This window comes from Pochonia chlamydosporia (genome assembly GCF_001653235.2).
Source record: "Pochonia chlamydosporia 170 chromosome Unknown PCv3seq00008, whole genome shotgun sequence".
Lineage (NCBI taxonomy): Eukaryota > Fungi > Ascomycota > Sordariomycetes > Hypocreales > Clavicipitaceae > Pochonia > Pochonia chlamydosporia.
In genome coordinates, this window is record NW_019154043.1 from 16976 (window position 1) to 44468 (window position 27493).

At 40.4% G+C, this 27493-nt stretch overlaps 6 protein-coding genes across 6 annotated transcripts; 2 read left to right on the top strand and 4 right to left on the bottom strand.

Annotated features, from left to right (window-relative positions):
• Nucleotides 1–7007: 7007 nt before the first annotated feature.
• VFPPC_18193 (heterokaryon incompatibility protein (HET) domain-containing protein) lies at nt 7008–7703 on the bottom strand (the record flags this gene model as incomplete). Its single annotated transcript, XM_018285846.2, has 1 exon — nt 7008–7703. The coding sequence occupies one exon, from the start codon at nt 7701–7703 to the stop codon at nt 7008–7010; it is 696 nt and encodes a 231-aa protein (XP_018138667.2).
• A 7620-nt stretch (nt 7704–15323) lies between these two features.
• VFPPC_06886 (UDP-glucoronosyl and UDP-glucosyl transferase) lies at nt 15324–16900 on the bottom strand (the record flags this gene model as incomplete). The annotated part of the gene is made up of 3 exons (XM_022428534.1): nt 15324–15543; nt 15616–16278; nt 16356–16900. 3 exons carry the CDS (start codon nt 16898–16900, stop codon nt 15324–15326), a joined length of 1428 nt encoding a protein of 475 aa, XP_022284094.1.
• Nucleotides 16901–17579: 679 nt separating this feature from the next.
• On the top strand, nt 17580–20012 carry VFPPC_06885 (ABC multidrug transporter protein; the record flags this gene model as incomplete). Its single annotated transcript, XM_018285844.1, has 3 exons — nt 17580–17861; nt 17920–18600; nt 19521–20012. 3 exons carry the CDS (start codon nt 17580–17582, stop codon nt 20010–20012), a joined length of 1455 nt encoding a protein of 484 aa, XP_018138665.1.
• A 261-nt stretch (nt 20013–20273) lies between these two features.
• VFPPC_06884 (UDP-glucoronosyl and UDP-glucosyl transferase) lies at nt 20274–21867 on the bottom strand (the record flags this gene model as incomplete). Its single annotated transcript, XM_018285843.1, has 3 exons — nt 20274–20541; nt 20607–21251; nt 21317–21867. The coding sequence occupies 3 exons, from the start codon at nt 21865–21867 to the stop codon at nt 20274–20276; spliced, it is 1464 nt and encodes a 487-aa protein (XP_018138664.1).
• Nucleotides 21868–23870: 2003 nt separating this feature from the next.
• Nucleotides 23871–24083, bottom strand: VFPPC_06883 (methyltransferase fkbM domain-containing protein; the record flags this gene model as incomplete). Its single annotated transcript, XM_018285842.2, has 1 exon — nt 23871–24083. One exon carries the CDS (start codon nt 24081–24083, stop codon nt 23871–23873), a length of 213 nt encoding a protein of 70 aa, XP_018138663.2.
• A 699-nt stretch (nt 24084–24782) lies between these two features.
• VFPPC_06882 (pyridine nucleotide-disulfide oxidoreductase, NAD-binding domain-containing protein) lies at nt 24783–26227 on the top strand (the record flags this gene model as incomplete). The annotated part of the gene is made up of 4 exons (XM_022428533.1): nt 24783–24987; nt 25064–25763; nt 25827–26131; nt 26187–26227. The coding sequence occupies 4 exons, from the start codon at nt 24783–24785 to the stop codon at nt 26225–26227; spliced, it is 1251 nt and encodes a 416-aa protein (XP_022284093.1).
• Nucleotides 26228–27493: the final 1266 nt, after the last annotated feature.

The following is a 27493-nucleotide window of genomic DNA, read 5'->3' on the forward strand; positions in this document are numbered from 1 at the left end:
GCTACTTACTCTAAAGAGAGAAGACTTAGTTATATTAGCTACTAAGAACCTCTAATTTAAGAAGAGAAAAAGAAAGCTAATTTCCTGCTATATTAGACTATTTTAGGTCCTTAAGATAGTAGGAAAATAAGTATATAGGATAGCTCTACTATAATAATATAGTTAGCTATATAATATATTTCCTATTATTATATTAGAACTATAGAAATATAGGTAAGATATAAGTAAAAAGGTACTCTTTATGCCTAAATTAAAAGATAATAAGAATAAGTATAAAGTAGAGAAAGTTAAGAACTAGAGAAACTTCTAAGAAGGTATCTTATACCTAGTAAAATAGAAAGAATAGCCTGCTAAATATAACTAATAGGTTACTACTAAGAATATAGAAAATACTACTAGTATAATCTAAGTATTTAAGTAAGCCTAGGCAGGCTAAACTAGAGGAAAATATTACAGAAAATATAGTAAGAAGTAATAATAACTATAATAAAAGGTAGTACTTACTGCTATTAAAACTCTATTTTAAATCTAGCTCTTTAGGTATTTATTACTATAAATAAAAGCTATATATAATACTTCTAAAGAGAGAGTAAAGTAAGAGGAAAAGAGTTTATAGTAGACCCTTTAAGTTTATTACTACTCTCCTTTAGAGGGTATATATTCTCTTTCTTATTACTTGCCTTCTTAGTAAGAGAGTAAACCTAGTAAATAGCTATTACCTAGAAGTAATATCCTAGGTTATATAGGTATAAATAGAGAATTTAGCTATTCTTTTAGGCTAGTAACTCTTTCTTATAATTAGGCTATTAAAATATTAATAAGAAGCTATAAATTTATTAGGAAAGAGCTAACCTATACTTCTATAAAGTAGAGGTAAAAATTAAAAAACCTAAAGCTACTATTAGCTTATAATATACTACTAATAGATAGTAATAATAGGCTAAATTATAGCTATTAGTAAGTAAATTCCTAGAATTATTATAATAAAGCTATATACTTACTTAGCCTTAATAGCACTAGTAAGCCTAAAAGTAATATAATAGGTAGTCTCTATATAGTTAAAATTATATATAATTACTAGTAAAAGTCTAGTATAAAGCGCTTAGAACTTATCTAAGAAGAGAGAAGATCTATTATTTTTATCTTCTAAGTTTATTATAGCTATAACTAGCTCTTATAGCTAGTTTAAAATTACCTACTATAGTAGGTAGAGTCTATAATAAAATATTAGTAAATACTAGTAGAAAATAAGAGGAATCTAGGAGAATTATAGGCTTATAGGTATTACTATACTTTTTATACTAAGTATAGTATTTAGTAACCTTAATACTACCTTTAATAGTAGTAGACTTAAGAGGGAAATAGCATAATATCTAGAGAATATTACTCTTTTTAAGCGTGCTATTCTTAAACTTCTTAGCTATAGTATATAAATAATAAAGGCAGGTAAGCTTCTTAAAGGTAATAGTTATTATTTTAGAGGCAAATTAGTAGTATTATTAAGAGTAAATAGTATCTCTTTAGAAGCTTAGATTATATTATGTGGGCGGAATTGCTCACACCTAGTAGCTTAACAAGGGATAGGAAAAAGGGACTTAGTGTTTTTATTTAATCTTATAGCTATCGCACAGATAAAAGGGAGGTTTTGCCCCCTCTAGCTAGATAACCCATAATTAACAGACTTAACCGCGATTTTCTTAACTAGAGCTATTTACTTAATGCATTTAATACTTATTTACTAAATCTCTTATTAACTAAGAGTACCTTTCTTTACTATAGGTTATATCTTATAAAGGTATACTACTAAATAATATTGCTAAGGTCTTTTAGAAAGACTAAAGTAATTAAGAATTAAATACTATTTAATCTAAGCAAGCAGGAGACTTTTAACTACCTAGTCTAAAAGCACTTTCCTTTGCTATATACTATACCTCATAAAGGTATACCACCAAATAATATTAGGAAAATCTTCTAGAAAGACTAAAGCAATTAAGAATTAAATACTATTTAATCTAGGCAATTAGAAGGATTCTAACTATTTAGACTAAAGGGAAGTAATAATCTAGACTAAATTGCTAATAAGCTGCATGTAACTAAGGTATTACGCGGACCACTCTAAGCTCTTAGGTGTGTTTATTTTAGGCTAATAAAGTATTACTACACATATTATACTGCTAACCTTTTATCTTATTATAGGGCTTATAACCTCTAGTCTAGTAATCTTTCTGCTTTATCTGCTCTTCTATATTATTCTAGCCTTAAAGAGCTTATCCCTTAGTAATAGTTATACTACTGCCTTAATATACTTATGTTTTTTTAGCTCTATGCTACTTACTTAGTAGTATATTTGCCTCTTAAAGTTAGTTAACCTCTGCCTTTAAGAGAGCTATCTTATATATAATACTATATATTCTCTTAGTAATCTAGTCTATAGTAACTAAAATTAATATTAGTAACCTTTCCTAATAGTAACTAATTTATCTTTTAATATAGTTAGTGTATAAAGTTACCTCTATTAGATTATTTAGGGTCTTTAGAACCCACGCGTTTAGTAGCTCTAGTGTCTCTTTAACTAGCATTAGAGTTTATAGCCTTATATCTAGGCGTAATAAGACGCTTTTTAGATTAAATAGAATAAGTTCTATGCCTTAAAAAGCTTCCTAAATATTTTCTCTTATTATTATAGCTTTAAATATGGTAAAAAACGCAGGGAAAAAGTTAGCCTTAGTAATATAGTATAACGGGCTAAGCCTAGTATTAGCTCGGCTTGCACTCTCGCCTTTATTCCCAGCCTTATTATTAGTAACCTCTAGCAATAAGCGAGATTAGCAGAAGCAAGCTTATAAGGCTATAAGAGCTTTGCGAGCTCTTTCCTTATTGCTCTCCTTTTCCTTTTCTCCTTAGCTTTAGATACTTATTTAGAGTTACCTAGCTAGTTATTAATATACTCGCTTAGACTGTTACATATAGGTTATATATGCTCTTATAAGTCCTTTAATTTCTTTGCTATATGCCTTCTTAAGCAGCCTAAAATAGCTAATATCTAGTAGCTAAAGAATATAAGATAAATAAGATAGCATATCTAGCGTGATAATCTTATAGTCTTTATAGAATAACTTAAATGCAGTTAAGTAGTAGCTCTTATACCTATCTAGGATAAGAAGATAGTATGCGCTATAAGTTTAAGGCTAAGTAACTTTTTAAAGTACTAGATTTAATCTATAGCTTTCTTATTTATAGTCTAGCTATTATAAGTTATAGAGACTACCTAATCCTTTAGTAGCATACTATCTTTATACTAGTTTACTAGGTAATATTACCCTATAATAATAATAAATAGTAGGATAGCCTCCCCTTAAGAATTAATAGATTAAATTACTAAAACCTATTCTCTATTACCTGGCTAAGTGTTATAGTCTAGCCCGATTAGGCTATCGCGGGTGCTAGCCGCAGACATACTAGTTGCTTTCGGCCCTTTAGCTATTACGGCAAAAGAGTACAAATTAAACTAGTCTCTTATGACTGCTTAATCTAGCACTATACAGGCTCTCTCAGTTGCACACACAAGACTGGGCTTAAGCCTAGACCTTTACACTAAGCTAAGGTTAGCTTCCTATATCTATCTAAGCTTATAATAACTATAGTAGCTAAGATTATATCTATTATAAAGCTAGTCTTATTAAAGTTATAGAAATCCTTCTCTAAAATGCTATATTTTATAACTATATTACATATAAGCTTAAACTAGTCTCTAATTAGCTTTAGATCTTTATATAAGACCTTCTAGTAGTTATATTTACGCGTAAAATATATAGTAAGCTCTTTATAGCGCTTAATAAAGTTTAAAGCCTATTATAGTTATATAGAAGGCATATTATAATTTATAAGCAGTTAACTTGCTATATCTTATATACTCCTAAGCTAGAGAGAAAATAATTATACATCTAGGTTAAGAATATACTAAATAATTATTAATTCCTCTAGATCTATTAGTTTTTATAAGTTAGGCATAGTATTATATTGCGCTATAGTGCTATTTAGATAAGTACTAAGTAAGCTATAACTAATATTATAGACCTTTATAATAGTTTAAATACTTTAGTTTAGGCCTCTTTAAAAAGCCTAACTAGCTAAGATTATTTAACTTTCTTTGTCTTAAGATTCTATTTTTTTTAGGTAGAGAAATAGATATTTAAAGAATACTACTTCTATTTGGGTTATTAGGTAGCTAGCTTATTATAGTGGCTAGCTTGTTATGTACCCACGTTAGTTATATCTAAAAATAAAGCAATTTATAGTTTTATAACGTTATTATAACTATAACTATAGATTTATAGTATATATACTATACTATAAACTAAACTATAAAAGGTAAACCTAAACTATAATTATAAGTAGGCTCTAAAAAGCTACACTAAAACTATAAGTAAACTCTAAGAACTATTCTAACTATACTACAAATAATGCTCTGCTGATATGTCTGCAGCTAGCACCTGCAATAGCCCAGTCAAGCTAGACTATAATAATATTGTGATTTAAGTTAGACTATTATTCTATACACTCTATATTATTCTTACCGCCTAAATTCCGCCTTATATCTAGCTACTTTATAAGCTATAGCTAATAATTTATAGAGTAGATATTATAAGGTTCTTACTAATATAGATATAGTTAGAAAGCGTTAGGAATTAATCTTAAGCAAATTTAAATAAATTTAATGCAGTCTAGTATTTATAAAAAACTTAACGTTAAAGATATTATAAATTGCATATATGCACTAGAATACAGTGGATATATAATGCGTTTAAGTGTTATAATAGTAGCAGAACTAGCTCTTTTCTATTGCGCTCTAAAATAGTATAACTCTAATGTACTGTTATGGATTTAAGCGTAACGCTTGGATCTTAGGAAAGAAGGAGACAGGTACGTGGGGAGAGCTACCTAAGAAATCACTAATTCCCCTCTATATCGCATTTTGCAAACCCCCCTGACCAATAACAGAGATAATTATTATTATCATTCTTACACTAGCAAAATAAACTAGTTAGTATTCTTTAGCTTTGGAATATATAGCCTCTTATCTATTAACTTACAGGCCCATATTCACCACAGGGGATTTCCTTATATTTATTCTCCCTCCTTTCTATTATACTACAGACACCATATTTAGGGCCGCCCGGGGGGTAGTAGCAGTACTAGTAGAGCACGATTTAGTTAGTTTATTGCTTAGCATTCGGTATTCTCTTAATTGCTAGCACGAACCCCAGGAAGTGGTTCCGCACTATAACGAACCCACGGGGAGTTCTTAAGCGGCCCCAGGCGGGCCACGTTGGTTGGCAAAGGCCTATCTAAACGACGCAACGGCCTATACGGCCTATACTTCGCCTTCGGTATCGCCCCAGTCCTTCGCGGCCGTCCACCCCGGGCAACCCCAGTCCTTCCCTTCCTCCCACTCCGGGCAGCCTCAATAAGGCTAGCAAACAGGGCCGTAACAAGAATTGCGATTAGCTTCATAATATTTGTAAGAGATAGAGAGATATATAACCTAGTATTGAGTTTATTAAACTTAATAGCTAGTTGGAGGAATAGAGGGGATACCAATATAGGTAGAGCGAGAAACTAGCTTATTTTTATACTTTTTTTTTAGTATACTTTTACCTTTTTAAATAGCGCTTAATATCTCGCAACTACAGGTGGCAATTGTAACGGGCTGAGCCCGATGGTGGCTCGGCTTGCACTCTCGCCTTTGTCCCCAGCCTTGCTACTACTAACTTACTAGTAACCCCCAGCAACAAGCGAGATTAGCAGAAGCAAGCTTACAAGGCCACAAGAGCTCTGCGAGCTCTTTCCTTCTTATTCTCCTTTTCCTTTTCTCCTTAGCTTTAGATACTTGTTAATAGTTACCTAGCTAGTTGTTAATATACTCGCTTAGACCGTTACAGCAACAAACGCTACAAGCAGCCTATCGCTCTTTAGACAAATAGCAAGCTCTAGACAGACACATGCCTTGCCACCCACGCGCTACTACTATAGTACTAACAGAAGAGTAGCTCCTGCAAGGGACCACTAGATAACCTGGGATATAACTAGCTATACAAGCAATAACTTTTACGTAACAGGAGGAACTCTACCACTACCTAGGGACAAAGTATAGCTGCGCTATTTACGTAGCGTGAGGGGTTTTCTCTCTATTATAGATTTTCCCTTACAACTAAGCCAAAAGGAGTACTAGGTTATATAGGTATAAGTAGCTTACTAGCGTAAATAAATAAATAAATAAATAAATAGCGCTTAATACAAAAGTGAGCATTATTTATATTGTCTAGTATAGACTATAGTAGAGGTAGTAAGCTATATAGTTGCCTAGTAGAATATACTTTACGAATTTATAAATACATTTAATTAGGATTATTTTTTTCGCGCAATGCATTATTTTGTCCTTGTATTCGTCGTTTATTCGTCGTAGTATCTCCAGATCACCCGAGTTTCGTACTAGTCCAGCCAGCAACTGGTCCAGTCTTGCTGGGCAGAGCACGAGGCAACGAAGGACCTGTATTGCGGCTACCGCAAGATTCTGTCGACTATATATCCTACAGCTTTGATTACGGGCGAGTTCTTCTCGCCCTGGGCACTGTCAGCTTCATCATTTCGCCGTAATGATTGAATATGGGATGGGTGTCGGTATATCCTACAGCATCGTGGAGTTGAAGACGTTTCATTGTCCCGGTGTCACGGTCCACAGAAGGGCGGATGTCGTTAGCAAATCCCAGCAAGCCATAAACCTTATCCTTTAACTCGGAGCAGACATTGCTGCAAAACCCTTCTATCAAATTTTCCAGAGTCATCATATCGGTGTATCTTTTTGCTCTTGTTTTAAAGAGCCGTTGCATCAACCTGATGTTCTTTAGCATAGGTTGCGGTAAACTCTGTTAAACCGTTAACTGAAATAAAAACTAGTGAAACGTCTCAAATGTCCAGATGTCCAATCTATAAGCCAACAAGAGGAGTCAAGGAAGACAGACCTCTTGCACAATCCACAAACATGTCCAATAAGTACTCTTAGAAATACGTATAAGGGTTGCCTTGGTTGGTTGGGGTGAACACCTTGTCTCTCTACCCTCTGCGATGGTAGCTCTAAGATGCCGGGTGTGGCCTGCTTTCCACTGCAGGGACATTATGCGAAACAGGCCAGCCATGTTCTTGTACCGTTGTGTTCCAAGCCAGGCGACAACCTTTATTGCTCTTGTATAAATATACGACATTAGAGAGACCTGTCGATTTCGTTCTTCCGTGTCTGCCTGGTTGATACAGATAGCATCGACCCATAAAGGTAGGGTGTACTTTGGCGAGCGTAGGTGTAACAATGCGAGTAGTAGTAGATTGGGGCCGACTGGAAACAGTTGGTTATTCAATCTGAGCAACGCTGTATTCGAGATGTATGGTGTATTCTGGGTCGAAATCCCTCGTAGCGGCGCCGTCGAACCCGCAACGTCTGGCGAGACGTGCATCTCTGACATGTCAGGGTACGGGAAGCCCCAAGTGTACGACAGAGCGACGTAAGCCGGTTTTTCGCCAAATGCCGTTGATGTGAGCATGCACTCCAAGGGGTCGTTGAAATTCCCAGCTGATAATATTAGAATCCGGATAGCATCCGCATCTGGAGGAAGAGGAGGATATGTGAATGGTCCGCCTTGGTCGGGCATGTTTGTGCCGTGTCTGTTTTGTTGACGCAGCCTCGCTGTTCCCACTGTGACCAGTTGTTCGGGACCGACGAGGATGGATTTGTTCAGATTGTAGAAGTGGATTCAATACGCGGTATATGCTGGTTTGTTAATAAGGCGTGGCTGGGCTGCGAGTTGCACAGGACTGCAGGCTGTCACGGGACAGACAAGGCATCTTCAGCTGGTACACGTCAAATCCAAAAGTATTCGCGCGGCGCGGGCCGTATGAGGTAATTCATCTTGGGCTTCTTAAGGCATGGTACAATTACTAATAATATATAAGCATTCTTATTGGTTAAATTTGCTTATAGTATTCTTCTCTTATAGAAGCTCTTTCTCTTACAGTCTTACATAAAGGACGTAAAGGATAAACTATAGGCTACCTATAAAATAAACCCTTATCCTATACTTAGAGAAATAGATAGTTTAAAGAAAGTAATTAATAAGAATCACAAGATATAGATCTTCTTAAGGTAACTTAAATTGTGGTTTTTAAATGTGCAGTATTAGAAAGGTAAGAGCATTTATAGAGGTAGATAATAACTACCTATTAATGCGCTATTAGCATTATAAGTCTTACACAAGAAGAACTACTACTCTTTATAACTAGAGAAAGAGATATTATATAGATAAAATAACCTAAAGCTAGGTATATACTATACATCTTATTCCCTAGATATATAAGGCTAGGTTACTAATGTGATATAGAGTAAGTTTCTATTTAGTTAACTAAAGCTTACAGTAAGGAAATAGACGGAAAGGTGCACTATAGGCTCCCTATGGACATAATAAATGTAATTAATAAATAGATAATCTAAAATCTAGATAAGTTGCGTCTAATTAGACCTAATCTAATAGAGTTATATAACTAAACTAGATGCTAAAGGGGTATATAGCTCTATATATGCTTAGAAGTAGTAGAATGCTAATATTATATAGAGAAAATTCTCTATAGAGTTGCCTATAAGAGGTTAAAGGAGTTAAAGAATAAATTACCAAAATAAAGGCATTATAGATAAGATAGTAAATTGTCTATAAAAGCTAAGGGTATTATTATTAACTAGATAGCTAAACATGCAAATAAGTAGCGCCTAAAATATAAGGATATAGATAAATTATAAAGCTTAGCTAGCCTTAAACTAAGTATATTTACCTATATCTCTAAGTAAATGCTTTAGTTAAATTCTAATACTATTAGCTTAAATATCTTATATAATTTATTAAGTTAGAAACTAGCAGTCTAAATAGCTAAAAACTATAAATATTAATACTTAGTTAAGATATTAAACTAGCTTTATTCCGCAGTAATACTAGGTTTAAAATAAAGGTAGTACCTATATCTCCTAGCTTAATACTAAATTATTACTAGTACTTAGTTTTAAATTCATGGAATAATTAAGAAGCTAGCTTAGAAAGGGATTCTTTAAAGGAATAACTAATAGTGCTAAGTTTAAGTTAAGCGTAAAGCCTATTTACACCCTTGCAAATTATAGTAGCCCTAAGTATAATATTCATAAGATATAGTATATATAGTAACTTAGGAACTTAAAAGAGTATATATTAATCCGTCTATAAAAGGTTATAGAATAATACACACTATACGACTACTCTGTGATTTTATGTAGGATATTACCTGATTTACCACGGCATAGATAAAAATAGATTACTTAAGTCTCTCTATTAATTGGGTAATAATAACGTAAGGCCTGTAAGCTATAATACGGTTGCAAAGGACCTAGCTGCCTAACTTCTTTGTTTGTTGTCACGCACAAACTAATACCCAAGCTAGTGCTGTCTTATCTCTACTATAAATCGCTGGTTTAACTATAGCTGCCTAGAGCTAGGTTTTATGTTATAGGTGCAGTACAAAAATAGGCCTCTCTAAGCGTGTGTAAATCTAATAGTCTGGTGTATTATGCACTATTTTTGTTGTCTAATTAGCGCAATAAAATAGCACTAGGGTATTTTGATTTGCTGTAGTCCTAGGTAAGACTTTCTATTTGTGTTTTGTAAGCGTATACGTTGCATGCTAGCAGTAGAGGGAAATAAGGGAGGGTAGAGCAAATAAGTGGTATTAAGTTCTTTTTATATTGTGCCTTCCCTGCATGTTTTTAATAAACACCCAGCTAGTTTCTTTATATATATAGCTAACTATTTAGAGGGATTTTAAATATTAAAGCTATATCTCCCATTATAAACCATATGCTTAATGCCTAACGCAAAAAAGATTATGTTAGTATTATGCACAAACGAAAATATTTCTATCCTAAGAGCTTATTTATTAAGTATAGCCTTTATCCGTCTAAATAGCAGTATAACCCGTTTGTAGGTATACTAAGTATATCTTGCTTTAGCTATAAGTGTATTTTAAATAAAGCTGTAGCATTACAATTTATTGCTAAGAAAATAGATATTCCTGTGCTAAAACTATATAGCTGCTTTAAAGATAATTAAGCAGTCTACTTAGTAATAGAGTATATTAAAGGGGTAAAGATAGCTAAGCTTTAACTAGAGCAACGTAAGACAATTAAATTGGAGTTAGATAGCTATGTAGATACTCTAAGGAACTTAAAATCTAATATATAGGGCGGGCTATTAAGCATTATGAGCTTTCTCTTCCTTTAAAGACTTTAGGGCTAATATTCCACATATAGGTTATTCCCCCGTACTAAATCATAATAAAGTTGTTGCGTCTAGTATAGAAGATAAAACCTAGAGAGTTAAAAGACCTTATCTTCTGTCATAATAACTTTTCTGCGCATAATATTATTATTAACCCGGTGAACTTAAAGGTTAAGGCTGTTCTTAATTGGGAATACGCTAGGTTTTATCTAGAGGAGTTTAAGTCTAAGTTTTTCCAGCGCCCTAGGCTGTTAGTGGCGCTTATTAGGAAAGTTAATAATGTAACCTAGCTATTAGAGACAATGCACAAAAACAAGGAGTAGATTGATCTAATTAGTCTTATAAATACCAAATAATATGGGCGATGTAGCTGATTTGTTCCTTTGCTATAACTGTGTTCCCGCCACGGCACGTTAATCCTTCCCTCTATTACAGATATTAAAATGCCTCTAGGCCCTAACCCCCCTGCTGCTTAAGAAGCTTAGAGAGGTGTTTAGTGTAAGTATAAATTATGCCACTTTAGATTAATTGGCTTACAGGTTGAATTATTTGTTGTGCGTGCAGTCCTAGGGGCAGCCTGGCTGCGTTAAGGAGTATTTATAACCGCATACTGGGCATGTAATAACTTTAGAGGGCATATTGCTTAGGATTGTAAGTAGTAAATAAAATTGCGTTGAGAAACTAGAAGGAGAGAAGTTTATAAAGAACACTACAATAAATACCTAAGATAGGGTGCTAGTAGAGTTATATATTGTAATTTTACTGCTTGCCTAACCCTAGGCCATAAAACCAAATTGACAATAAGGGGGCATACTAAGGTAGCTAAATGCAGCTAGAGTGACAGCTTGTTAGCTACTAGAGCTAATATTAAGCATACACATTAAGCTTATCTGTGTAGCTTAGGTGTTATTCTATATCTCTATTAGCCTTAAAAATAGTTAGTTTAGAGGAAAACTTCTGCTATTCTCTAGTTAATATATATATAATTATACTTTATAGAAAGGGGTATTATTATTTGTCTGTATTATGCTAGCTACTAGGAGTGCTAAAAGGCTATATTAGAGGTCTTAGACTAACATATAGTAGCTGCCTAGAGCTAGATTTTATGTAATAGATATAATAGTAAGTAGCTATAGCGTGTTTAAATGTGAAGGATATAATTAAGAGCTTTAGATAATAGCTTATAAGATAATATTAGGTGTAAGTAACTCTAGCATACTAGTCTAACTAGTTATTTCCCTAGTAACTACATGCTAGATAGATCTTTAGCCTATTTATCCTGCTAAGTATACACTATAACTATTAGCTAGTGCTTAGTTTATATAGACCTGGTAACTCTTATTCACGCGATAGAGGCATAATAGCCTGGGAACTTATAACCTAAAAGGGGGGAGGTTAGGCATTATATCACATTAAATACTATCCTAAGGTATATTATAAAAAGGGTGCCTATAGTCTACTAGTTTATTAATTTATATCTAATATAATACTAAAGTATTATAATAGCTTAATGCGCCTATTTCCTGCGTCTTAGGCTAGTATATTGCTTTAGTTAGGCGCTATAGGTATATATTACATTAGAGCATATTAGATATAGTGTGCTAAACATAAAGACATAAATATATAGTATAGAGATATATTATATATAGCTATAAAAATAGGATATATAACTAGTCTAGTAGTCTATAGTTTTAATATTTATATCTCTTAAGGCAAGATAATACTAGAATATATCTCTTAATAGCATAATATTAATGTAACTTTTTAATATTAACTTTCTTTCATATTATACTCTTCTAAATTTGCTGTCTAATTATAGAAGGTAAATCCCAGATAATTAAAGCTATATTAGCTAAGCCTAATAACTAATAAATTTAAAATTACCTTTAGGAATCTAAAATCCTTAGAGAGAGTTATAATAAAAAGCAGTATTATTTAATACTCTTAGATCTATTAGTAATATTTAGTTAGTTATATTAAATACCTACTACTAATAGAGGTCTAGTTCTTAGTACTATATAGTTAGTTTGCAAAGAGAAGTATAATAGCGTATATTTAGGCTTTAGGAACTATACTGTGCCTAATCTATATAATAAGTCTCTAGACTAGGGCAAAGAACTAGTTCCTAAGAAAAGGTTACTTAGGTTTAATAATAGGTCTCCCCTTTAAACTTAAGATAAACTACTTCAGGATAATATTAGCTTTATAGATATATTTTAGATTAATATTAGCGCTAATATATATATAGTTAAGGGATACTTTTTAAGTCTATAGATAAATAGCAATTGCCTAATTAATAAGAACTTAAAAAATCATATTAAAAAATAGAAACTAGAGCGTAAGAAACCTTATCTTATTATATGTTCTCCTTAGGTAAGCTAGAGTAATAGCAATTTATATACAACTAAGAATACACTAAATCTTTAGCAAACTAAGTATTAGGCTGGCATTTTACCTCTAGATAGAAAACCTTATTAAGCATATATAAGAATCTTATAATAATTACTTTTCTATTAACTTATTACTACTTTTAGGATGCTGCTATTCTCAGAAATAGAAGACCTAGATAATCACAAATTAATTTAGCAATATATGCTATATTAGCTAGATTACACACAAAATAAAAATATTACTAAGAATTAGGTAAGCTAAGTTATTTTTAAGAACTATAAAGGATAGTAGAGAGTTATATTTAATAGAATAGAGGTAGCCTTAGAGTTAGCACTATAGCTTATTAAATAGCTATATAGCAATAATATGCCCTATATATATAACTATATTATGGCTAGAGGCATTACGTAAAGTTATATACTCTAGGTAAATGCTAGATCTTAGTAATAGCATCTTTCTTAGTAATATTACCCTATATTATGCCTTTATAACCAAAAAACTTCCTTCTTAGCGCTTTATTTCCTGCTTATTCTCGCTTAATATAGGATACAGCATTGGGACCCTAGGGCTTAGTTTACTTTAACTAATACCATTTTTTTTGGGTTCTATTTTCTCCTATTTCTACCCGCACGGTTAACTGGAAATAGTGGTAGCAAATAGGTAAGAGCAAGTTTAGGATTATAACCAAAACGATAAAGTAAAACGCAAATGTTAAGGGTGACATGGATGACAAAAACGGGACCCCGAGGAACTTGCGGATTTGGCTCTCCCTCTCCAGCGAATCGCGCGACGTCGCGCGACCTTAGGGTGAGCAGGGTAAGCTTTATAGGTATGTGTCGCGCGGCTGGGTAAGCTAGGCACCCGCGCAGCGAGATGGGTGGGCAAAGCCACACTCTAATTGGCCGCAATCTTGTGACCTTAGATATTAACCTTTTCCGTCTTTTCTTATGCCTACCTTAGATTTGTACTTTATTATGTCGCAGACGTAAATAGCTATATAAGGTATGCGCGTTAGTAAGTTAATTAATTATTACTACCGCTATAATATTAGCTTATCTCCTTATTAACTTTATTAATAGACTGATTTACTTGTAACTCCCCTGCGTGAACGCAGGCGTACGGGAAGCAATTTTTCTCGCGCAAAGTCACAAATAGTCTGTAGCCAATTTAACATCATAAGATGCCACAGAGAAGTAAATAACCTTTAGGCCCTAGATTATACACTGCTTTACCTGTATGTAACATACTGGTTGCCTAGCTAAGCGGGTTTAACGCAGTCTGCCTTGCAAATTATTAACATCTAGGTAGGAAAATAGATAGAATATTTTTATTATTAAAACTTATAATTAGCTTCTTCTATTATCTTACCTAAATTCTCATGCAGTTAGGTTTTAGTTGCAATTTATTACAGGGGTATAGTGGTTTGTCTATTAGATAGAAGATGTGGTGGTGTGAAAACCGGCTGCCTCATCAGATTCATAGAATCGCGTGATCTAGCAGACTAACACGAATTTAGGCTGTCTCCTAAGCATTTCTAGGCAAAGGAGCTACCTTCTTGCGTAGTTATTACTATAGAACTATTTGCCTACATAGAGGATGTGGTATTAACGTCTGTATTTTTATTAGATGAGAAACCATAACTTAAGCTCTAAATCTGGTGTACATGTCTCTTTGTTGATGGAAAGAGCCCAGGATGTACTGATGGTTCTGCGACCTGTAAACCAGAACGGATCGGCGTCTTCTTCGGTGGTAACACGTCTGCCAAGACTTCAGAACGAGATTTTAGGCCGGTTGGGAATGCCAAGTTTGAGTATCTAGTACTGATACGGCCAAATCATCAAGTGGGCTTAAATCTTGCGACGAGTGCGTCCCACTAGAGCCATGGAAGCAAGGTAGGATCAGATAAGATTGAGCAGATTAAATTAAACTACTCCGTAGTGGTGTGGAGCTGTAGCCTACGACTGTCATTCGTGCAAAAACCAGACATCGATTAATGTCTGGTGCTCGAGATGGTGGGGATGGTGTGGTCTTAAACGACGGCGTATTGTCCAGCGGAAGAGGTGGTTTTGCAGAGCGAGCCGGTGTGATGCCTCCACCAGACATTTTATTCCCCTTTGGTGGGTCGTCATTGTACCATCAGCTGACATTGAAGTTGGCATAGTAAACTAGGAGCAAAAAAAAAAAAAAAAAAAAAAAAAGACCAGCTTTGATGCATGCCATGTCATGTGGTCGAGCTCCAGACAAGTTGAGCATGAAGTGGTCGGTGGTGCCTGTCAATGTGCCAAGAGATTCTGCTAATCCATCCATGTCTCATTAAGTACCGCGACTTTGGCAGGCTTTTCTGCTCCCAGCACGGTTTAAAGGGCCTGCATCGGACGTTTGCCGAAGAGAACTAGTATATTCATAACTAAGACGAAGTTTGCAACTGCCTCGCATAGAGGGGATGCGGTGTACTTGGCCAAGCGGTCAAGCGGCCAAGCAGTCTAGATTCCCATGGGCAGTACTTCTATATTGCATGACCGTCAGGCCCCCGTCTTAGAAAGTAATAAGTTGAGAATGCCTTGCGCCGCGACTGAGCACCCATCGCCATTAGACTTGCAAGTTTCCGCTATTGCAGCGGCCTTGCTTCGCATAATTGTAGCCTGCTTTCCCAGGATGACTTGCTTGAGAATTGGTGAAAGCTCTTTTCCCTGAACATTTCGGCGCGGTCTGGCGATTTCCTATCCTGCCAATCCCAAAGTACTCGACGCGACGTGCGAAATCGTAAGTATCAAACCACACGGGGAGGACTACCTGAGGCACTCCGGCACTAGTATATAATATGTAATAAATTAGTTAAAGTTAATGGAAGAAGGGTGGAAAGAGAATCGCAATAACGAACCTTACTGCTTCAAAATAGCTATTTGCGCCGCCATGATTGACAAAACAGACTACGGAACCTGACGTGAGGATAGAAATAGGTTCGGCTACAAGCCAGTCGACGATACGAACTCGATCATCGTAACCGTAGTTGATCTTCCGATGCAAGGGAGAGTAGTCGCAGTCGGATTTCTTGTCGCCCTTATTGAGCTTCCATAACACCTGAATGTCTTCTTCTTGTTCTGTTGCTGCATCTAAAAGCGACTTAATGGCAACTGCCAAGCTCATGGTTCCTTTATCATCATAGAGGAAATGTGTTCCCAAGTTGATGTATACGGTTGACCGGCGCCGTAGCCATGCATCCAATGCCGGGTCAGACTCCTTTAATGGTGCTGCTGACCGAACAATAGGCCCGCAAGAAATAATGTGGTCTGGAACAACGGAAAAGGGAAAGTCAACCGTCCAGTTGCTTGGGAGAAAAACTTTCAAACCCTCGGGCGGTTCAAAGGACACCCTGCCCCAGTCGGAATAGTAAATCTCCGTCTTCTCCCAAATGCTCATGGCAACACTATGTATCCAATCGCTATGGGGGTTCTTTCTCCATTGTCTCTGATGGTACAGAGCCGCTGGGATCAAGTAGAGCGGCAAAGGATAGGGCATAAATGAAGCTGTTCTTTCCTCCATACTCTTGCGTCAGTCATGGTTAGGAAAGGGCCGGCTTGGGCGATATAAGATAAAGATGTAGGGTGGTTTTGGACGTACGGGGGATGCTTCCAGAAAGACTCGTAACGAGGCTGACTGCCAAGGATAAATTCGCGGTAGGTATTTGGTGACAGAATGGACCACCTTGGCTTGAGGTCGTAGCACGCGGTGACGGCTGGGGTACACAGATTATCAACCATGACGAGGTTTGCATCAACAGTCTGAATAATGTTCTTTACTTGCAGAATGAGATCAAGCAACTCTTCAGCGCTCCAAGGGCATGCAACACGGGGCATCAGCGGCGCAGCGCGAGAGACGGTCCGGATCGTTGGAGGCAGGCTGCATATTTCCTGCCATTGGTGCTCGGGGCGATAGAAGAGGCATTCTTTCCATGTAGGGCCTGACAATTCGTGAAAAGTGACTCGCGCGTCCGGGGAGAGGGCAGTTTCGTTGAGTGCGTCTATAAGTGGCTGCAGAGAAGGGAACGAGCACAGGTGCAGATCAATGTCGGAGGCGTTGGACTGAAGCCATTGGATGACTGCGAGATGGACATTGGCCTGTCCAAGCTCAGCATTGGTGATGAAGAGAATGCGCTTCTTCTTCATTGTTGAAGGGAGCGCGGGTATCGGGCCAAGGTTTCCAGTCTACTGTTGTGTGCTGGAGAGGACGGCATAATACATGTTTTAGAAGGGAGATATTGATAGAGCCAAGACCAAGGCGAAGGTTGTGGGTTGATGTCCAGAGGCGCCGTCAAAATACCAGGTTGCCGGCCCACGGCCGGAGCAGTCGGCCCACGTTGCGTCAAGTCCGGTCAAGGGTATTATCGTCAAGTACCAGACTCCGTACTCCGTACATGTCTGGTACCGCTACCCTCCAGCACTGCGCCAAAGCGCCACCCCGTGCCGCCCAGACTCCACTATCAAGTAGCCAGCCACACCAGACCCTTAGGTATATTGATGTGCAAGGCTCCTTCCATATCGGGAGTGATGTGACTGGATTAACCGGATGTTGCCATCATGCCACCAGACTACCTAGGTAGCTATGAAGAAATATACATGCACATTACACGTCATCTCGTTGAAGCGGCTTTTCTCCTGAGAGTGGCCTAGTGCCTGTATCTCGGCGGGTCAACGTATGATCACTGTTCGGCGTCACTTTTCGACTCTTCCATTCTACAAAACATTTCGCTCGGACTCGTCAAGTCTGCACGCCCAGCATGAGCATTTGAAACAGTTGCTTGCGAGGCCAGAACTTGCCCAGGCAGCAAGCAAGGGCAAGAACGCCATGACCTGGGCGTCATCTCAGGGTGCAGGCTTCGCCGAGATGGTGCAACTTGTGCGCCAAGCAGCCGAGAAGGCAGATGCCGCCAACTTCATAGATGGCCTCACATCTGGCCACGGAACGTCTGTTGGGCCTCGGGGCACATCCGTTAGCGGCGGACAGCGACAGCGGATAGCCTTGGCCCAATCCCTGATCCGAGACCCTGAAATCTTGATTTTGGATGAGGCCACTGCAAGCGTCGATTCAGCCAGTGAGAAAAAAATGCAAGCCGCTATTGAGCATGCGGTAGTTACAGGAAAAAGAAAAGTAATATCCATTGCCCACCGACTCTCAACAATTCGAGGCGCCGACAAACATCATCGTGCTAGAGGCCGGTGGAGTTGTCGAACGAGGCACATATGATGAGCTCATGGCCGTGGAAGGCGGCAAGTTTGCCCATCTCATTCAACTACAAAAGTTGAGAACAACCGGCAGTGTGGCAGAAGTAGAGTCACGCGATAGTGCGTCACTTGCTGACTTACACGATAAGGTCAAAGAGACACCTACCGAGAAGGACGAGGGAAGTCAGAAGAAAGCAGCGGCTGACAGCACAATCGAAACCTCAGACGAAGCTGATAACACTCCACCTCAACCATTTAGCAGTGTCGTGAGAGGCATTGCTTGGTTGATCCGGCCATCTTTAGGTTGGGTCTTTTTGGCAATGGTCGCGGCCACCATAGTTGGTGCAACATTCTCTGGCTCTGGTCTGATATTTGGTTACACAGTTAGTCCTCTGAATCCTTGCCAGAGCACTGTCCAGCGTATTCTATCAATGGGTCGACTATTTGGGGGTTTAATATTCATGCTCGGCGCCGTTGAGCTGATTGCCAATTTCCTCGCCTGGTGGGGTTTCGGTGTTATTGGAGAGAGAATACTTTACACGTTGCGGCAGTTATCTTTCCGATCATTGTTGGAGCAGAAGCTCGATGGCATATATCGGAAGGTCGCACGCCGTCCCGGCTGCTGTCCATCATCACCAAAGACTGTATGGCCATTGGCAGTTTCAGCGGCTCTACTTTTGGCACAGTGTTTGTCATCTGTGTCAACATTATCATTGCAGTCGTTATATCTAATGTGTATGCGTGGAAAATTGCTCTTGTGGCTCTTGTCACGATTCCGATCCTGCTAGGATCTGGATTTATGCAGCTACGCATGCAAGCCCGCTTCGAGGAACGCCACCATGAAGCTTTCTCGACGGCGAATTCTTTGGCTACTGAGGCAATCCAATCCATCCGCTCTGTGGCGACTCTTTCCCTTGAAAGGACGTATATGTTATTTTACAAACGCCTTCTAGAGCCTTCAGCGAAACAAATCGTAAGGTCTGCTGCGCTGACCAATATCCTGCTTGCTATATCGCATACCGTCTCGTCCTTTATAAACGGCTTAACCTACTGGTGGGGTTCACAACTCATCATGAAAGGAAAATACACACAGAGAGACCTGCTAATTATCTTAGTAGTCATGCTAACTAGCGCTCAACTCTGGGGAACAATGTTTACTCTTGCTCCGGAGCTTTCTAGACCTTGCCTTGCTATATCGCGGGTCATGGCTATCGTTCACATGGGCTCTAGTCCCCAAGAACTTAATTAGCGTCATGATGCGGAAGCAGCCGTCGAAACAAAGGAACCTGATCCAACAGCTACGTCTGGGAAATCTGGCGCCACGGTGACCTTCGACGGTGTATCATTTGCCTACCCGGGTAACCGAGATATTTCCGTACTGGACAATGTATCTTTTACCATCAAGCCGAAACAATTCGTCGGTTTGGTTGGCCCATCTGGGGTTGGAAAAAGTACAGCCATGAACCTGGTTCAGCGACTTTATGAACCCACGGCTGGCGCTGTTCTGATTGATGGCCTGGACATTGCTAAGCTCCCTGACTCGTTCCGCAGCAGTATTGCCTAGGTGCCCCAGGACCCTGCTCTGTTTGATGGAACGGTACTTCACAATGTGGCCTTGGGTGCGGTACCTGGTCATGAGGCCTCAAACGCCGAGATTAAAGAAGCTTGCCGTGTGGCCAATATCCACGATGAGATAATGGCCTTGCCTGATGGCTATAATACGCAATGTGGACCGTCCGCGTCTCGCCTCTCCGGAGGCCAGAAACAGCGTATAGCCATTGCGCGTGCTCTCGTGAGGAGGCCGCGGTTGTTGCTACTCGACGAGAGCACGAGCGCACTTGACGCAGCAGGAGAGGCTGAACTGCAGAAGGGCCTTCAAAGAGCCTCCAAAGACACAACAGTGTTGGCAATTACACATCGTCTGCACACGGTCCACCAAGCCGACATGATTTTCGTCGTCGATGGCGGAAGAATTGTCGACCAAGGACGACATTCTGATTTGCTCGAGACAAACGAGAGTTATAGGCTTAACGCAATGCAACAAATGCTTCAATAAATAGCGTTTAGTTAAAAGGCTCGTTTTCGGTATAAAATAACGGGGGTTTCGTAAGGGAAACTTTTCGCTAGTTGTAGTCCACTCAATAAATAGAAACCAATAACATCCGAAACCCATATAAGCCGTTTGTTGCTACAATCCTGCATTGTCTGCATGTGTTCTTGCGCAGATACTCTACTCGACTTTTTTTTTTTTTTTTTGAAACAAATTCCAATAAGAGACAAGGTAGGTATATACTTCGAACCCAAGGCTCCGACATGACTAGAGCATTTCCAAAATCTTCTGTGCTGCGATGCGCCTCCCGCCGCCGTTTTCCCTGCAGATCTTGGCAAAACCAGTAGCCTTCTCCCTAAATTGCGCTGCTTGTGGTCCCAGAATGACTTGCTTTAGGATTTTTGCTAACTCTTTTGAGTTCACTTTTGGTGCATGCTTTGGGCTCCCAAATTTGCCAATGCCAAGCCATTCCGCCCGCTTCGCAAAGTCGTACGTATCGCCCCATACAGGCAGAATTATCTGTGGCACGCCGGCACTGACATGTTTGTTAGTCTATTGCGTTCCAGTGACTGGGGATAGCGAGACCCGAGACCACTTTACCTCACAGCTTCAAAGAAGGAATTCGCGCCTCCATGATTCACGGAGCAAATGACATATCCAGATTCAAGAATGCTCACAGGCTCAACATCTATCCATGTAGTAACCCGCACGGAGTCGTTCCATTTCACGCCAAAACTCTTGAAGGTGTCATCAGACAGATCAAAATCGCTCTGCCTATTGAGCTTCCACAATATTTGAAGAGGCTTGTTGAGTTTCTCTGCAGCTTTTAGTACAATATCTAGAGCTCCGGCCATTTCCATGGCGTGCTGCTTGTCATACGTTGCATGAGTACCCAGGTTGGCAAGAATCGTCGGTCGTTTCGTCAGCCACTTTGCCAGCTCAGGATCTGCATCTACCAGTGGCATGGATGGCCTGACTATTGGTCCGCATGGAATCATATGTTTGGGCAACACATCAAAAGGGAAGTCGATTTCGGGGCGGGTGGCAAGCAGGATCTTCAAACCTTCCGGAGGGACGATGGAGATGTAAGCCCAGTCAGCATACTCAGTGTCTATGGTTGCCTTCATCCCTTCTGCATGCTGCCCCATGAATGGATCATTGTGATTTAGGTACATTTTGCGCACCATGTAGTATACCAGGGGCATTTGATACCATGGAACAGGGAAAGGAATCGTTGATCTCGGGCTGGGGCAAAAAAATACCAGAATGAGTGACAAAGCGACCAACTGAGATTGGGGAACAAAACTTACGGAGGGTACTTCCAGTAGTACTGGCGATCCGGCTGAGCGGCCAACGCAAACTCCTTGTAAGTGTTTGGAGATAAAACGGCCCACCGTGGCTTCAGCTTGTAGCAAACTGTGACTGCTGGAGTGAAGAGGTTGTCCACAATGGTAATATGCGGATCTAGGTCCTGAATAATCTTTTCCAGCTGTTTTACCAAGCTGCAAAGCTCATCAGTGGTCCAAGGGCACGCGATGCGCGTGAGCTTGGCGGCTTTAGAGACGTTCCAGACAGTCGGGCGAATAGCACAAAGTTCTTGAAACTGGTGCTCTGGGCGGCCAAAGAGAGCATCCTTCCACGACGGACCGGACAGCTCAATAAAATTCAGCCTACTATCTGCCGTGCCAGTATTGTTCAGGTCACGAATAGACGATACCGATTTTCCAAGTGGTGCAAATGAGCAAATGTAGATCGTAACTGTAGCATCGAGCTGCAACAGCTCATAGGTAGCTGCTAAGAACACATTGGCTTGACCCAGCTCGGAGTTTGTGAGCAATAGTACGCGCTTCGGCTCTGCCATTTCTAATCCACGCGAAAGACTTGTGCTGAGCTGTGAGTTTTTGGTTGCTTCTTGGAGGCGGTGATAACCGAGAGGCGAACTCTACGTTCGATTCTGTACGGAAATAGTCTATTTGTAAGATAGGACAGCCTCGTTAAAAACAAAATCTGGCCTATGGCCGCAACTGTCACAATAAGGGTCCTCTGAGAAGGGCATACCTACGGCGCGTTGGCCACACGCATGCTACCCGGCATGTAGTATGCGTCAGTACATACATACACCTGGCACAGCGATCAAATCCCCGTAGAAGCTGCCCCGAACAGGCCATGATATAATTGCTCTGTGGATTGTTTCGCGATCCAGACCTGTATCCATTATACAGGGGACAGTAAGATTGTATAGCCTTGCATAAAAATCCACAGGTCAAGGTGCTAGTTATGCTGGACCTTGTCACTATACTGCCCTGTTATTCATTGCTAGCAGTCAGAAAACAAACTTGACCCTTGAATGCACCAGACAGCTTTTTATGTACACCTCCTGGCGTGGCCAGCTACAAGTGGCGCCTATAACCTTATGCGCTAGCGCGGCCCTCGTCCCCACTTTAACTCTGTAGTGATCAGATTGATAAGATGATCCTCACTGCTTAGCATCCCGTGAGGCATTTCGTCTTGCTTGCAAGTGGAGCTCTAGCACCGTATGTAAATATCCTTTTCGTCTACCTTGGGAAGTGTATGTATCTACTTAGGTAGTTGCATATAGACATGCTGCAGCAATACGTAATTCCAAGTAACCGTGCGTAAACCGACTAGCCACCCATAGCCTGCAATCTACATGAACCCGGGATGGAGAAGAACTTCCGCAGCCCCGCCCGTGATTTTGTCTTGATGATGGCATGTACTGTACACACCGTGGTCCCCAAGGTAGATGACTAAACCCACCATACAAGGTCTTGGCAACCTTCTACTATGGCATGACACTGGGGGTCTATTTGGCCTGGTTACCGTACTTATGCTGGCCTTCCGAACATGCACTCGCCCAGAACAGGTAATAAGGCATGTGATAGAACATCTGCAACTCTGGCTCGCATCTAGAATATCTCAGAGTTGCTGCAACAATTGGTAGAGCCGATCATCCAGACACCACATCTCAACAAACGCTTACAGGACAAGACATCATGGCGTCAATGCATAAAACATTCGGCCCGTTCTACTCTGATTCGACTATGCGAAAACATATTAGGCTCCGCAGAGGGGCCAGATAAGGATTAAATTGCTTTATGCAACCCAGGCTGTGGTGTGGGTAGGAGAGCATAGAGAGTGTATCTCTATAAAGCCTATATGTTTATATTATGCAATTTGCTGCCACGTAACTAAGTGCGTCGAGAGACAGCGGTATAAAACCGAGCCCCTTTCGGAATCCAGTCTGCCTCGGTACGATTAGTTTCGACAACGAGGCTCTTTGAATTGAGCAAACCAGTCAGCTTATCCCGGGTGCCGCTTCAGTCGCAAGTGTCAAGAACGACATTCTGTATACTGGCCCAATGATGACCACTAATACCTTTAAGCACAGGAACATCTGCACCTTCCACGTCTACCTTGAGCAGATCGATGTTTATGACGTCTTCCGTTGCCAGAACGTCGGACATCCATTTTATGGTTACATGTACTTCTTCGGCCCGGGAAAACATGAGGCAAAGAGCGATGGGGACGCTAAAGGAGAGAAGTGGTCGAGTTAAAGAATGATAAAGAACCAGGGAGGGGAACAACTGCGCTAATTCACAGCAAATAGTAAGCAAGGAACCAGGGACTGGGAAGAAACCGAGCGCTCATTCCACCTGAGGCTATAATGCACGAAAGTACGGGATATATCGTGGTTGTTGTAGCTCCTCATCTGACGGTGCGCGCTTATTGCGTTGCTGTCTTTGGGTGCCACGGTGCCAAGGTGCTACTAATCCAGCTTACGTGTACATAGAGCACAACATGATTGATATGATTGATATGATTGATTAGATGGGAATGATTGGATTATCGGAACACGCCCACCCCGCTGAGGGCCGCGATTGTAATCCGTATTGCAGCTCGAAAACCTACATCTTTGATTGTGCCGCACAGGCCTCGTGTGGATGGACATGTAGTAAACGACAGTGACTTACGTCTTAGCCGACGTGTAAGCTGGCAAGACTCGGTAGTGACTACAAGCTTGTATATGTAGCTGAGGGCTTTGGAGCGGGCTCCCATAAGCAAGTTGGTGTTTGAAAGGAACATTTATACGTGGCCGCAAAGGCTGGTCAAGAAACTCGCATGCGAGTCAAGCATAGGCCCAAATCATGAGATTTCATGGTGTCTGGTGCAACAGGCCTCCGAGCTGGACTGCCATTAATCTCGCAGGTGTATGTCCTCAACCCCCAGCAGATCAGACCACAGCTTATGTACATGTACCTGGTAGTTACAGATGCATGTATGTACTACCTAGGTAGGTACAAGGATGCCCTGGAGCCTACATCACTAAGTGGCACCAACTCCCCTGTCCTAACATGACGGTACTTTGTTAACTGGGTCTTGGTAGCCCACTACCCATTCAACCAAACCATCCCAACCCTGCAAGCGTTCAACTTATCTCGTACTGGCGACTATGGCACAAATTGTTATTGAAGAGGATGGCCTTTTAAGCGAGGCTTTTTGCTTCTTGGCTTAGAAGCAGGTCGCCTAAGTCGGATCTCCCGCAATTGGACTCTGCCGCCCGCCTCCAGGCCTTGGGAAATATTGGCCACAGCCTAACAGCTTTCTCGTGCTACATGAACGGGCCGTAGCATACCCTCCAGAAATTACATTCTCTGGCCCTGATCAGTTGTATGACTGATTCCTCATTGTACACAGCGGTTGTCTATCGGACTGTGCATTCACCCCGCTGTCTCTTAACCATCCAACACTACAATCATGGGTGTCTCTGCACCTGCTGGCATCATCACTGCCAGAGTTTTGATTGCAGGTGCCAGCTATGCAGGTCTGGCTGCAGCAGTGAACTTGCTCGACTTGCATGAGGGCGTATCGCCTCGCATGGCTGTCGAAGCCTACCGGCTCAAGGGCGATTGGCCAAAGGTCCGCTTCGAAATCACAATTGTTGATGAAAGGGACGGGTTTTGTACGTACCGTGTATCCTGACCTAGTCAGCCCAACTATGAGAGATGTCTTGTTAGACTGTCTAACTGCCCTTGCAGTTCATGTTGTTGGTGCGCCGCTTGCGCTGGCCAATCAATCCTATGCGGACAAAGCCTGGGTTGAGTTCGGAGACCTGCCTGACCTCCAACGTCCCAATATCACCTTCATTCATGGCACGGTAACCAATGTGGACTGGAATTCTAAAAGAGCTACGGTAAACGCTCACGGTGAAGACGCTTCAAGTGTGCTTGGGTATGACTACTTCGTGGCCGGCACCGGCCTGAGAAGAGTATGGCCCGTTGTACCTCAGTCATTCACTCGTAAAGGGTACTTGACTGAGGTCAGAGATCACATTCAACTGGCCAAGGATGCATCTCACGGCGTCTTGGTCGTCGGTGGAGGCGCGGTCGGCATCGAAATGGCTGCAGAGCTTAAGCTCTATATGCCCGACATCAAAGTCATGCTTGCGCACTCCCGTGACAAGCTTTTGTCTTCCGAGGGTCTGAGTGATGAGTGTAAAGACGCCTCGTTGAGATTGCTCAAGGAAGCCGGTGTAGAAGTATCCATGGGCCACCGATTGGATAGGTACGAACAGATTGAGACATCTGACGGTTCTGAAAAGTATCAAGTGCGTTTCACAAATGGCACTACGACTTACGCAAGCTTGGTCATCATGGCCGTTTCCAAAAGCATCCCATCGACATCCTACCTCCCAGCATCAGCACTTGACTCAGAGGGTTACGTTAAGATTCAACCCAAGTAAGCTTTTCCTTGTGCGCTACCATCGGGAAACTGCAGTCAACAACAACTGACGCCGTTTAGTTTGATGATCCAGTCGGATAGTCCAAATGCCGACCGCCACTACTGCGCTGGTGATGCAGCAAAGTGGTCTGGTATCAAGCGCTGTGGCGGCGCAATGAATGGCGGGTACCGTATCGCCAATAATATACACCAAAGCATCTTGAAAGATAGCATTAGCCATTCCCCCGAGTACAAGGAGCTAGTAGAACTTGAGCCCATGATTGCACTAGCCGTGGGCGAAAGCGCGGTCTCTTCAGGCCCACATGGGACTGACTCGGGCGCTCATGTTATGCAGAAGTATTTTGGTGACGACTTATATCTTTCAGGTGAGTTTTTGCATCTTTACAATAGTTGATACTGAAGATTAACAGTCGAGTATAGGCTGCTGGAGATGGCTGGGACTCGGAATAGGGGTGGAGTAGAAACGTCAACGAACGACTGGGGTTCCCAAGGGGTAACCAGGCAGGGTTTATGTTGTTTGATAACGGTGCCTCTGTCGACACTACTAGCAGACTTGGAGTAGTTAACAACACCATCACGTCGGTTAACATGAGAGAAAAGATAGCCGGAAAAAGCAATTATGAGGGGTAAATTGTTCGGACGAAAGGAAGAATGGTTGTATTTAAAGGACCACTAAAACAGTTTGGTGAAAGGGATGGGGTCATAAATATACAAGAATTTCAACCGCGCAACGCGACATATGTTGACAGAGACAATGGGGCAGTCAATATAAGCGGCGGGGTATTATGTTAGTGATAGGCTGTAGGCCGTAACCAGTGATTAGTGCAGTCACTGAAAGCGTGAACTTGGGATTATGCTAATAATCGTGTTGAGAGCTAATGACTATAGGAAAAGGAAAATTCGGGGTGCCTTATATAGCGTAGTTCACAGTAAGTGCCTTGAGGAACGAAGTTCCGGGAGCTTTTATTTATTAATTGTGACGTCCTTCATCCGCAAGAAACTGGGGGCGTTGTCTGTAACGGGCTGAGCCCGAGGTTGGCTTTCTACCTGTGTTTTATATTACATTTAAAGCTATAAGAATAAAAGAAAATATTTAAGAGGCTTTTAGAGGCATAGGACTTATTCTATTTAATCTAAAAAATATCTTATTATAGCTAGATATAAAGCTATAAACTCTATTGCTAGTTAAAGTAACACTTAAGCTACTAAATCTATAGGTTCTAAAGACCCTAAATAACCTAGCTAAGGTAACTTTACAAACTAATTATATAAAAAGATAAATAAGCTAATATTAGGAAAGCTTACTAATATTAATTTTAGCTGCTATAAGCTAATTTTCTAAGAGAGTATGCGAAATAATAAATTAGCTAGCTGTCTTAAACGTTAAGAATAATAAACTTTAGGAGGCAAATATAACACTAAGCAAGCAATATAGAGCTAGAAAAACACAATTACGTTAAGTTAGTAGTATAACTATTACCGAGGGACAAGCTCTTTAGGACAGAATGATATGGAAGAGCAGATAAAGCAAGAAGAATAAGAAGAACGCCCGGCGATGTGGTGTGTGCGGCAAGTCCGGTCATACTGCGCAAACTTGTCAGATTGATGTGGAAACATCTAATAAAGAGGGAGGTAATAAGGATGAATTGATTTCATATGTTGTGGTGGTTCTTTTGTACAATCTTTCTGAGAAGGTGGTTTGGGTTGTGCCGCTCACTATGCAGCTA